We start from the raw sequence: 12,898 nt of genomic DNA, 5'->3' as shown, positions 1-12,898 counted from the left end.
AGATGAAAGTTACAGAAACTGAAAGTAAGGCCACGAACACAGTAATAAAATTCCTCTTTTGGATTATAAAAAAAAAAAAAAAATAGGAGATGAACAGCAACAACAATGAAAAGTTAAGGATCCTACTCACATTATATCTGCTCTCATACAGAATACTCCTCTGGTTCATCTTACTGAAAGAAGCAAGCAGTTAGGATGCAGCACACACATTTAGACTGTGAGCTATTACACAATGCTAAATTATGTCCTTCACAACCTTACAGTCTGACTCTCAGCCATTTCCAAGGAATGCCTGGATGGCCAAGCTTGCAAGTGATAACTTGAAAGACTGTTCCCTGTGTATCAGCCAAAACATTTTGAGAATCTGCCAATAAAATGCAAAAAAACTCCATGTCTCTTAACACATATTTGAAGAAAGTTGGATTTGGCCTTAAAATATTTTTTTTCAAAAAAAAATTTATCAAAGCATGTTACTATATTAACATAAAAATAGATTATAAGTACCTTTATGAAGTTGCAGTTACTTCTTTATCCAAGGTGATTTAAAACTGTAGTGGAATATACTTACTTTATTTTAATTCACCAAAGTACTTAAACTAATTAAATAAATTCCTAGAAGCTTATATTGTCTGTTATACCAAAAGTTTTATCTATTTAAGGAAACTGAGTCTTCAATAATCAGACAAATTTGTTTATGTAGATATGGATTTTATACTATTTTTATTTTAATGTTAGTATCACGTTATATTAGATCGCACGTTGAAAAAATTATACATGTGTTCTTAATATTAGGAGTTCTGCTTCATATGTTAATTTTTGATATGAAGCTTTAGTGCAAGTGGTAGTACAAAGCTTAGTTAGGCACCATCTGGTTAAGAGTCAACTCACAAACCACAATGTTAGGATCAAATAAGTTATCCCCTGAATGCTTTACATTACTCGTTCAGACATAATAACTTTTTTCTTTTCTTGAATTACTAATGCCTTTTAAGAATACCATACACTCAGCTGTCTATCATCTCCTTCCAAGGGGTTATATGACTAGGGCATATTGTATTTTAGCAAGACATGAATCCTTGCAAGATCCATTTGATTTTGATTGAGTAGGACATACCCAGAGTCTCAGTACAGCACTCATCCTAGCAGTTAGACTTGTGTACATAGGACCATGTTTTGTAAGGTGACTAGGTACCTAGTTTCCCAGCTTGCTTGCTTTCAGCTGTTCTTCTTTGTGTTTTGAAGCACCTAAGCCTCTTTGAGAATTCAAGCTGGGTGTCCATCTGCCTCTCTAGATACCTAAACACCATTCAAAAAACTTTCTTGCAGTGTTTAGCTTCTATAAACTAAGAAAGTCAGGAGATCTCTGTGTCTATAAGACTTGATTTCACCAAGCCAACTAGATCAAAGAAACCATAACACGGATAAAACTGAAAACCTGGGGATGAAATGCAAAATACTGCTCCTAAATACTTCAAATATGCAAAAATTTACTCTGTTCATATTAATAACATTCTTGTGGGTATTTAGGCAACTTCTCCTTTTCTGTAACAGTGCAGGATCAGGCCCTAAATGAGTACATTAACCCAGTGCCTCCAAAGGCTTTCACTTTCACTGTTTTTCTAAATACACAAAGAACACAATTGCTTACATGAATAATATCTTTGTATCTTTAATATTTACACAAATAGTCTTTTAATGTTTTGTTAGCTTTTGTACATGCACTTAACTGCCAGAATCTGAACTGATGGTAGTAGGAACTCTGTACTGATGACTGGATACATTAAGATATGCCTTCTAATAAAGCACAAGGTGTGTCTACACTGGTATGAGAAAAAGAGTGAGGTCTTATTTGAATCATAATAGAGATTAATTTTGTTGGATTTTTTTTAAATGAAATGAAAATATTCTAGGACTGATGTATCAGGTACATGATCTTCATATGTGCTCATGTTTAAATTTTAGCATTCATACACCAGATGCCTGAGCAAATATTTGTATCCAGTATTTTTTTACAGAACACTTACACCTGTTGCATATCAGGTGACCTAGTCAAAAGCACTATTTTTTATTTCATCTCAATTCACATTTATTTATCTCCATGCTGTGGAAATAATGCAAATTTGTGTACTTTGATGAAAATGGATTTTTTTTTTTTTTGTCAAAACAAAACGGGTAACTTTTTTACTCAACAGGAGGATAGAAAATATTACCAGATGCACAAGTAGATCAAAATCATGTGCTTCAGCAAAAAATACTTAAGAAATAATGGTAGAATTTTGGTTACTAATTGTGACAGGGGTCAAAGTCCAAGCATGGTAACTATTGTTGTTCCAGGAAATTTAGCATAGAGCTATCATTTCAAAGTACTGCCTAGGAATTTAAATACCTTTCCTCCACTGCATGAGCAATGCAGAAAAAAAAAAAGATGTTTTAAAGATTATGTCTTGCACAAAAATCTGTGTTCCCATCTATTGCCCGATAAATGATAGGTACAGAAATATGCAGCATCTTTTCCATCACTGTCAGCTCTGTTGTCAGGTAACTGATGAAACCTGATAAGGGTGAATCTAAACTTTGTTTCTGCATTTCTAATTTATACTCCCTCTTTTGAACAAGTTATCCACTTAACCCCTGCTGAGCCAGATTCTTCTCTTCTCAGTTTACTATGACACAAATTACGAACTGCTGCCAGTGAACTGCAGTGTAAAAATAAAATAATAGTAGTTAATTTGATTTTCTTTCAAATGTCTGGGAAGTTAATAGTCATCTTGAAGTTAGAAGATGCTGTCAACCTATTTTGGATAATTGTTTTATTTCTGCAGAATTTATAAGTTCCATTTCCAGATTTTTTTTCACAGTAGTACTATTTCTAATACTGTACTCATAGATTTATATGGCTTTTATATTGCAAATTTTTCTTCTTAGACAGAGGCACAATGATGTGAGTCAAGTACAGATTGTCATCACTCAGTTTGAACTTCTTGGGTTCTATCACTTAAGGCTTTTACTAAAATCACAATATTCGCAGAGGACTAGTTGAATGATAGGCCATAATTAATAGATCAGGCACCAGTCATAATTACTCTCTGAGTCGATTTATTCTGCTGTACTAAGTCAGCGTATTTCTCTGCTGCATCCCAGCCCACACCAATCTCATTGTTCTTATGCTTGACACGCAATAACAGCAAGGAAACAAAATTCCATCTGTTTCCATCAAAGGAGCAAATAAATTAGATTCTGAGCAGAAAGATCTTTTTGCTAAGTGTCACCTTCATGCTCTTCATAGCTGAAGTAAGAAAATACATGGTCAAGAAAAATGAGTGAACTAACTCCTGTTCCTCATGGAGTTCTTCAGAATTTTTTTGAACAGGAAAGCTGGTCCCTAGTGCAACTAAGTAATGACTCTTGCTCTCTCTCAGGCCAACAACAGCTCAATACTGTTTAAGTAACCTTTTTATTGGAGAACAAATATTTTTTTTCACTGCCATCAAAATGACCCTCACTTTTCAGTATTTCAAATCCTTTCTGGAGCCCTTATTGAATACCTAGTAATGTGCTTTGAAGATGATTACACTACACTTTGTCCCTCTTCTGTTACATAGTATTCTACCTATTCAGGCTAAACATTTCTGCTGTGAAGAGAAAATAGATTGAGACATCAAACACATTTGTAAAATACAAAATTCACTAGGTTGTATACAAGAACACAAAAATAGAAAAATTCTTTTTGAAACAGGGTTGGAAATATCAAACACAAAATGAATGAATGAGCCAATATGCAAGTAAGAGATACAGAAATAATATTCCAACTTTGCTAATCTCTACTTTTGTAATATTTATCATAAGATTATTTCTAAACTTTTAATAAAATTGTTCACAAAATAAAGATTGCTATTTTTTGTGTTCTCTTATAGATTACTGAACTAAATTTTTTTAATACAAGTTCTGAAGAGATGGTTATTTTCAAACTAGCATGCAGATACCATAAGAAACCAAAACAGCTCACAATGGTCAAAAAAAGAAAACAAGATAATGTGTGTGGCATTTGGCAAAAAAGTGATGCTGTGGAAATCTTATGATGCTCATAAGGAAAAAATCTATCAAAGAAAGGTCAGAAGAAAAACCTGTTACGAGAAAAGTTCAGGTCAAATGAATGACAATGATGATGCATGAAAGATTTGATCTAGTGGTGAAGGATGAATGAGGAATCTGAAACAAAGAAACAGAAAAAAATAAAGCCAGAAAAGTCTTAATATGAACACTGAACTTGTCTTGAAGAAGACAAGAAAGCTGCCAAGCCGGCAGAAAAGACCCCAAACTGTAAAATGTCATAGTTTGAAAGAAAAGTGAAGAAAATAAATAGGTGGTGTATACCCATAAGGTGCAATATGAATGGAAAAGGAGTGAAGATGGGAGAGAATCAAATGCGCAAGAGAATGAAATCTATCACCCTATTTTCCTGTTCACCATTTGAAGCTTTTCATTGTCACATCCAGTCACCTCTTTTATTACGAAGTCCAGGGAATTGTATATGTCTCAGATGGGCTTCATCATATGTTAGGGGCTATATTAACAAATAATGAAAATAGTTGCTTTGTCTTTTCTGAAAGACACATCTCTAGTTTATACAGTCAAAACAAATAAATGGTCTTGTGTTTAAGCTTTCCTTCATAAAGTATTGTGCTCATCTACAAAAGTATTTTATGACTTGACAAAGCTACACAATGTAAAGCATATAACTATAGAAGTTTAACATAGCAGTGAGATCGCTTTAAAACTAGCCACAGAAGAGCACTATGTTCCTTATTTAAGTATAGTATCTTTATAAAGCATAAACTACACTATAGGTCTGTCTTATTTGAGAAAAAACATTACCCTTACACCATCAAAACCTTATCAGCTATTCCAACTCATCTGCTGGCTATTGACAGGGCAGAAGGAAAGTTTCTATATTTTCATGTTATGAGGTGACAGCAGAGAGTGACATAACTGCGTCATTATGTGTGTAGATGTTCACAAGTCCCCATGTAAGTCTACCAGTCCCAATTTAGTAGACTTGTGCTTTTTTTCTCTGCCAGGTTTTACACTACCCTGTTTCTTGACCTTGATGCCCCTAACTTCTATGCATTTCATTGTTCTCTTGATTCACCAGAAGCTGCTTTGTGACCTCTCTCAATTTTATTCTCTTGTCTTTTCTTGTCTCTTGTCCCTACTTCTGCTTTTTTTACAAGTAATACTGATAAAACACTAATTTGAAACTTGAAATCAGACAGTTCAGCTACTGGCAGAGTGCATGCTGTTTTTCTAGAGTCATCTTTATCCCTCTCTATCTATCTCTTTGAGCCTTCATCTTTTTCTTGCTCTCTTTATCTCTCTTCCTTTGCTCCTTTCTTCCATTTATTTCATATAACATCTCTGAGTACAACTATGTACTTCTTGAGTTGAGCAGTCAAGAACAGTTAATAGCTGGGATATCCTTGGGTGCTAAAATGTAGTAATATTTGAAATCACTGGCACTCTGCAGAGGAAAATGTAATCTATGTTTTTTAAAGACACTTTAATTGCTCAGCAGTCATGCAGAACTGAGAAATATAGCTCTGCTTCCAAGATAATAACTCCCCAAATTGTAAAGGTCTCTTGCTCAATACCCTTGCTATCTATCAAAATATGAGAATGACACCAAAACTCAAAAGCCCAACTTCATGTTAATCTATTATTCAGTATTAGCTTTCATGCATTTTTGTAATATTTCACATAACCTACTGTGTGCTACTGTCATTTAAAACATAAATACTTCATCTGGTTCTGTTGCTAAAAGAAAAAAAGTCGTTCATGTAGAGTCCATTTATATGGCCCTACTTTAGCTAAAACTAAAATTAAAAATGAATGGCAGTTCTATATTAGTAAATGGACGAGAAGCTTTAGCACAGAGCAAAGGTAGCAATACTACTTACAATCGGTTTTCACTGACCCTTGCTGTTTGTCCTTTTATTTTCTCTCTTTTTCGTGTGTGTAATTGTTTCATCAACTAAAAAGAGTTCAAAGCTTTTATTATGTTAATTCTATTTAAATCATTCATACGTATTTAATATTTAAACATAATCTTTATATAATTATCATGAGGTTACTAAAAGGACTTCATCCAGCTAATGCATTGATTAAAGATTTGTCAGAAATTTGTGATGTCTTTCATGTCTGAACTTATAATTATATCTGAACTTCTGAGGGTGACTCTTTGGGTCTCTGTACAACCTGCTCAAAACTTTCTCTGTGCAGGCTACCTTGATAAAGCAGTCAAGCATGAGTGTACTCTTTTTAAACCTTTTTCTTCCACTCAGGACCTAAATATTGTATGGCTGCATATGTGGAAATAACTTCTTAGGCTCCGTTCAAAGAGATTTTTAATGATGTTCAAATTTCATCAGTACTTTCTAAGATTTTACTTGGTGCAATACCTCAGAGCCTGAAACTATAGAAGAATACTCACTTTTTGGTGAAAGAAGCAAACAAATCATATTAATGTCAAGTAGATACCACACCCATGTCATAAACAATCGCAAAGTGGTGACAAAATTATGTTCAGTACCATGGACAAGTCCTGCCCAAACTGCCCAGAACAGCAAACGTAACTTACCCAAAAAACACCTTTCCTTGCAAAAAACACAGATCAGATCCTGCTCTTTTATAATAAGATTATACATTCTAAATATTGGTAAATTTTTAAGACCTAATTTGTTGAAACCATCGCAGTTCTAATTCAAAAATATGTGACAAAATGTATCAGCATCAGAAAATACAGGACTATGGAAGTAGTCAGCATGCATAACTTGTTCCTTCTGCTGACTTGTCCCTTCAGTTTGTCACTACCAGAAGAAAACAAGAACAAAAAAAAGTTGGGAACCTGAAAAGGAAATTAAAATCCCCAAAGCTCCTGTCACTCCTTTTTAGCATAACTTGCCCTTACAAGTAGTATGAAATATTTATGATGCACTATATTTATCTTCATTTGTTATATCACACTGAAGGTAAAAGCTCTGTATAAAAAATGGTGGCATAAAACAGTTCCTTTATGTTTTTCAATATTTTGTTATGCGTGTTTCCCAACTAAATTACAATTAAACATAACAAAACAACTTTTTCACAGTAGATGAATAATGCGCTTTTATTTTGTTAAATTTAGAAGTTATACTTGTTTAATGAACCTCAATAGTCCCAACAAGATCTGGAAAAATGTTTGGCTAGTAAAATGATGGGCTTTATCTCCATGAAAGTGAAAAGTTTGCCTTTTAATTTCTTTAATTATTAAATAACAAGACAGCTTCTAAAGAATTAACAAATTTTCAGTTTCATAGATGATTCTCTACAGCTCAGAATTAAGAATAGAGCAAAAAATGTTCTTCTTAAATTAGTCAGCCTTCTAAATCCCTGTTATAATTACAGACATATGCATATTACAAGTTGGTGCACAGAATCAGATGGTACACTATGACTCTGGTATCACAGACCTTGTTAAATAATACTATCTCACATCCTTTCAGTAAACTGCATTGAGGTTTAATGTCAACAATGGTATTTTTTAACTCCTAATTCTCTAGAAGAACTTATACTGGCATTAGAATTATTTTTAAGACATATGCTTGATCTGTCTTGTGTCTCACACTTCCTCAGAAAATTTTCCAGAGTCTATCACCAGTCAGTGCAGTTTGACACTTGTCATTTACAAGTTACAGATACATAAAAATCAAAGAAAATTTATCCAGTGTCTTAAATAGCATCAGGAATAATTTCTGTGAAGATTAAGGTAACTATACCTGGTTTATTTCCATAAAAACAAATCACTTTGTAATACTGAACTCAATATCCAAATATACATCAATACATCAATTCAAACAAAATGGCAGACTTTTATGTATTACCAAAATAAGAGATCATACTTGGCTTCTCCTTATAGCTATCACTACTTCAGCAACACTCTAACAAGTCCTGAGAGCAAACACACTACTCTACTAAAAATCCACTGATAACTCACAGATATTCATAAAATATTCCAGTTTCACTATCCAAAACCAAATAAAATGTTAGATAAAATTGCAAAGAACCCAAACAGCTTCAAGATTTTGTTTTGTTGTTTACTTTTTCAGTTTATCTGCAGGTTTGTATGTTGGATTATTTTAACTTGAGCAAAACTTAGAAGTCACTTGCATGTGTAAAACATTTAGAAAGAAGTGATGAGTCATATTTATAAAGTTCTGTAAGAAAAACATACCCTTGCATTTTTTCTAGCAACATTTTTTTTAAATTGACTATTTTCCGTTTGTGCCAATACACTTGTTGAAACATTGACGGTAACCAAACACCAGCTGCACTTACCCCAGTGTTGTCATGGTGACAATGGTGTACCAAAAGGCTGCAGGGATGCTGGTGAACTTGCTGGCTGATGAACCTTTCTCTGCATAGTACATGACTGTGGCAAAGATGATGATGGCCATAGTGAGTGAAAAGAGGAGGAAGCCTAACTCTGAGGCACAACTTTTCAGGGTGTAGCCCAGGATGCGCAGCCCCTGTGAGTGGCGGGAAAACTTAAAGATCCTGAAAACACGAAAGACTCGTAGTGTCACAAAAGCCCCACTGACATCCTCATTATCTGTCATCACCAGGCCAATGTAATACGGCATGATGGCAACCACATCAATGATACTCATGACACTGCGCACAAATTTGTAGCGACTAGGGGCTGCCAGCAGACGTAGGAGATATTCAACTGTGAAGATCATGACACAGGCAGTATCCAGACAGAAGAAAGCCACAGCATAGCGCTCTCCACAGGGCAGCTCCTTGATGCGACCCGGGCTTACCCCACAGGGCACTGTCTCCACTACATTTGCAATAACAGAGACAGCAATGAAGAAACCAGTGACATAGTAGAAGACCAGAGCCAGTGTACTGGTGTGTGGGTTTTCAAAGGCCCGCCACATCCTCTGTCGAGCTGTCATTGAGGGCAGGGAGCTTTCAGCTGCATGATCCTGATCAGCATCATCCTGCAGACGCTCAGCATTCTCACGACGGCGATCCTTATACTCCTCGTAACAGCAGTCACCAATGATTTCAGGGATGATGCCAAAGAAGGCCAGCTCCTCATCGTAAGCTGAGATGCACTCCTGGCGGGGATAATGAAGCTTCCCAGTACGGTAGAAGTTAAGAATGTGGCGAAAAATGTCAGGGTCCCGATCAAAAAAGTATTGCTGCGTCTCAGGGTGGTAGAAGAAGTCCCGCTCTGAACTGCCCAATAGAGTATCGGGGTAGCGCTCTAAGGTGTCCAGCCATGTCTGGAACTGGATGCCACTCACATTCAGCACAATCAGAGAGTCCTGGCTTCGCTTCCTCTCCTGCCGTGGAGCAGCTGGCATGGGACCTGTGGCCACTGGCATCCATCCTATGGCCGCTGCCCTGGCAAAGGGTAACCAAGCTGCTACTCCTGCTGCCATGGTCCCAAACAACTACTACAGCTGAGGGAGTCAATCTAGAGACAGTCCTGGTACAGCCACTAAAACAGAGAGGGAAGAGAAAAAAAAAAAAAAAGCTCACATATTTTTTAAGCAACAGAATTTCTGACTATTGTTGTGATTAAATGAAAATCTTAGTGCTTCTTTTCTGTCTCCTCCCTTTTTTTCATTCCAGAATACCCCTTCCAGGGACTGCTTAGCCTGTTAGGATAATAGATCAGGGCACTTGGAAATCAACGTATTCAAAGCAGCTACTCTAGCAGCCAGATCCTCTGGATACAAGGTCCATGCGAGGCCCGTGGACGGAAGAAATGAACCACAAACCGCTGACCCCAGGAGCCGGCTAGTAGCCCCGATGCAGCGGTGCAGCCACCTGGAAGATTTTCTTCCACGCGCGATGCAGCCAGTTCCCCCGCCCCTCCTCTGGCTCCGCTCCGCTCCCCGCCCGCTGCCGGAGCCGGGCCGCGGCCGCCAGCGGAGCCCTTCCCGGGCGGGCTGCAGCGAGGCCGCCCGGCGCCGCCGTCCGCCCGCTGTGGCGGAGCGGAGGAGATGGGCCGGGCGGGCCGCCCCTCCTTCCCCAGCCTCAGCCCTGGAGCGGCAGCGGGACGAATCCTCTCCCTGACCTTGATCGCCGCCCCGGGGACTCCTCCTGACCCCGGCTAAGGGCCGGGGGAGCCGGCGGGGCAGGGGGAGGAGCTCCGGTGACAGCATTAAACTTTAAGGCAAGTTTTCCTTGTAGGAGATGCGTTGAAGGGTAGAGGGGCGTCGGGGAAGGGGCACCGGGGGGGTGGGGTGCACCCTAGAGAAATGAGGAGGGCGGAAGGGAGTCTCCCCGGGACGGGCAGGGGCTGATCCGGAGCGAGGAGAGCGGGGTCGGGCACAGCCACGGTGGCGGTGGCGGGGGCAGGAGCGGGGTGCTTTGGAGCCACCTGCAGAAGACGGGATGCATGTGGCATCCTCGGGAGCGGCCGAGCGGGCAGCGAAGGGCGAAGCCGGGAGAGCCTGGTGGTGGAGTGAGAGAGGGGCAGTGGCTCCGCGGCGGCGAGGGAGGCCGGCGCGGGCGAAGGACCGCGGGGGCAGGCGCAGGGCAGGAGCCGGGAGTTCCACAGGGGTTTGGTGGTCGGCAGTGGATCATCCCCCCCTCCCGTCTCCTTCCCCTCGGCTTTGCTCTCGCATCCCTCCGAACGTGCCCAGCCTGTGGCACCTACCTGGGAAAGTCTGGCGAGAGCGTTCAGTTGCATAGAGACTTTTGGAAATACGGGCTCTGCCGCTAGATCTCCGCGCCCCGCCGGGAACGGTGGGGAAGTAGTTGCTCCTGAGAAAGCTTGATCACATCCAAAGGGACATCGATAATAAGGCTTTCCCCCACCCCCACCCCCCTCCGCCACCGCCGAGCGCCAAGCAACAAGTTCAAGGGGTGGGTGGGGGGAAAAACAACGTAATCGCGCCTGGCAACTCGGCGGAGCACGTCCTTCCAGGGCGCGGATCCTGCGGCGCGGGGCTGCTGTCAGGCGCGGCTGCGGCCGCTGCCCCTGGCCCTGCCGCGGGGCTGCCGCGGGCTGCGGACGGCGGCGGCGAGGCCCTGGCGCGGCCGGGGGCGGGAGGGGGGCTTCCCGCTGCCTCCCCCGCGGCGGGCGGGCCATGCCGCCCTGCCGCGCACCGCCGCTGGCGGGCTAGGGGCGCAGGGGCGGGCGGCGCCGGGCGGAGGCAGAGCGGGGCGCGGGGGGGCGCGGCGCGGGCGAGGAGCGCATCTTTCCGCGGGCGGAACAAAGGGGCTGCGGGCGGCTGCGCCGGCGGTGGCAGCGGCAGGGCAGGCGGGGAGTGCCCGTGTGTGTGGGTGTGCGTGTGTCTCTGCGGGGCCGGGATCCCGCGGTCCAACCCCTCCGCCGGCAGCGCCGCACAGATCCTCTGGAGTTAGCGGTGTTTCGAGTAGGGATCGAGCGGCGGCGATAGCTAAGGTGAGGTATCTAGGGGATATCTTGGGAGCGCTGGCTCCTTTCAAGGGAAGGGGAACGATTTACTGAAAGAAAGGGGGATAAAATGCTTGGGAGTGACGAGGGAGGGGATGCTCCTCACAAACCGCCCCGAGCCACACGGAGTTCTAGCTGCAATATCCAAATGGCTCTTACCAGCTTTGGGAAAGGCGAGGGCTGGGACGGGTATGGGAGCCTTTTCCTCCTCCTCTCCTTTCCGCTCCCGTGCAAAGGTGGCCCCCTTTTTCTCGTCGCTAGATGGCGTGTGGATGACGGGAAGTGAGCTCCCCGCCGAGGTGCCGCTGCGGAGCCGGGCGGACCCTCCGCGCTGCGCTCCGCTCGCCGCGCTCTGCCGCTCGCCCGCTGGGCTGCACCGGGGCTCCGCCGCCACCTCCCCCAGCCGCAGACCAGCTCGTGGCATCGCTGCATCTCCGGGGAAAACGGGCACATAATTCCTCGAGCTCTACGTGCCGCTCTGATAGCTCTGATAAATACGAGGAACTATCTGTGTTTTTAAATTAAGTTTCTGAAAAGACTCGGTGTCTTCTTCACAGCTGGCATCACGATATCAGAAGGTATTCCTCCTCCCAGTTTACGTTTTACCTTAGTAATTGGAGACTTCCAGAGGAACCATAGAGTAAAAAGGTTCGTTTATACTTGAAGATCTTCTAACCAAACCTCCCACTTCGATCACCTATGTTAGCCATATGCCAAATAAACCTGAAACAAAAATAAACCAAATATATACCAAAGCTTGAGGGGTGCCTCTTTCATATATTTTATTAATATACGCAACTTCAATATGTATTACCTTCTGTTTAAGTTCCCATTAAAAAGATGAACACTATCAGTACTGTAGTCTATAAGTGGTTACCATAAGAAATACTTGAAAGCATGGGGAGAAAAGGTTTAAAAATGTTTGTGTGTGCAATTTGTAACTTAGGAAAACATGAAATGATGATCAATCACATACATTAAATCACATGAATTAAAATATTACAAAAAATAAAGGATCCTTTCTGTAGTTTTACCAAAGTTGTTTGTTGGTTTGGTCCTTTTCTAGCTCAGATGTTCGATACGTTATATCCTACAAACTGATCCATTAATTTGAAATAAGTTGGTCAACCGTAGGTATTAAGCTTTCAATGATGTGGATATTCTTCTCCCATATGAAAGATCAGGGGTTTTGACTTGGTGCTACAAAAATACAGTCTTGTAGCAATTAATAAAGCCCAATTTATGGTCCTGTCAGCTCACCACTGAGGCAATAACACAGGACTTCCTTTCCTGACAAATAATCAAAAGAGGTTTCATTTTCAGCTATAGATTCCTTTTGTAATCGATGACTGCTCTTATTTTTTAACATGCTTAGCTTTACAGAAAACAATTACTGCTCTCAGTTGCTTCTTTCTTTGCAATTTT

General features: G+C 41.3%; 1 protein-coding gene and 1 long non-coding RNA gene across 4 annotated transcripts in view; one reads left to right on the top strand and one right to left on the bottom strand.

The window, feature by feature from the left end:
* KCND2 (potassium voltage-gated channel subfamily D member 2) overlaps positions 1-11,776 on the bottom strand; it is a 274,255-nt gene extending 262,479 nt beyond the window's left edge. Inside the window, exons 1-2 of one of the 2 annotated variants that reach the window (XM_071803352.1) lie at positions 11,633-11,776; positions 8,371-9,544 (exon numbers count right to left, since the gene is read on the bottom strand). In XM_071803352.1, coding sequence (XP_071659453.1) covers positions 8,371-9,485 — 1,115 coding nt within the window. In that variant the 5' untranslated portion in view covers positions 9,486-9,544; positions 11,633-11,776. Of the gene's footprint in view, positions 1-8,370; positions 9,545-10,711; positions 11,092-11,632 lie in introns of those variants that run through there. The other variant, XM_065858763.2, reaches the window with a different exon arrangement.
* Positions 9,980-12,511, top strand: LOC139826922 (uncharacterized). 2 transcript variants are annotated; one of them, XR_011737040.1, is made up of 2 exons: positions 9,980-10,225; positions 11,735-12,511. It is a non-coding gene; the product is annotated as an uncharacterized lncRNA (long non-coding RNA). The 2 variants fall into 2 exon arrangements; XR_011737039.1 differs by lacking the exon at positions 9,980-10,225 and adding an exon at positions 11,218-11,461.
* The last annotated feature ends 387 nt before the right edge of the window (positions 12,512-12,898 follow it).

The sequence above is a fragment of the Patagioenas fasciata genome, chromosome 1 (genome assembly GCF_037038585.1).
Source record: "Patagioenas fasciata isolate bPatFas1 chromosome 1, bPatFas1.hap1, whole genome shotgun sequence".
Taxonomy (NCBI): Eukaryota; Metazoa; Chordata; class Aves; order Columbiformes; family Columbidae; genus Patagioenas; species Patagioenas fasciata.
Note: the sequence above shows the minus strand (reverse complement) of the source record. Positions and strands in the feature narration are given on the sequence as shown.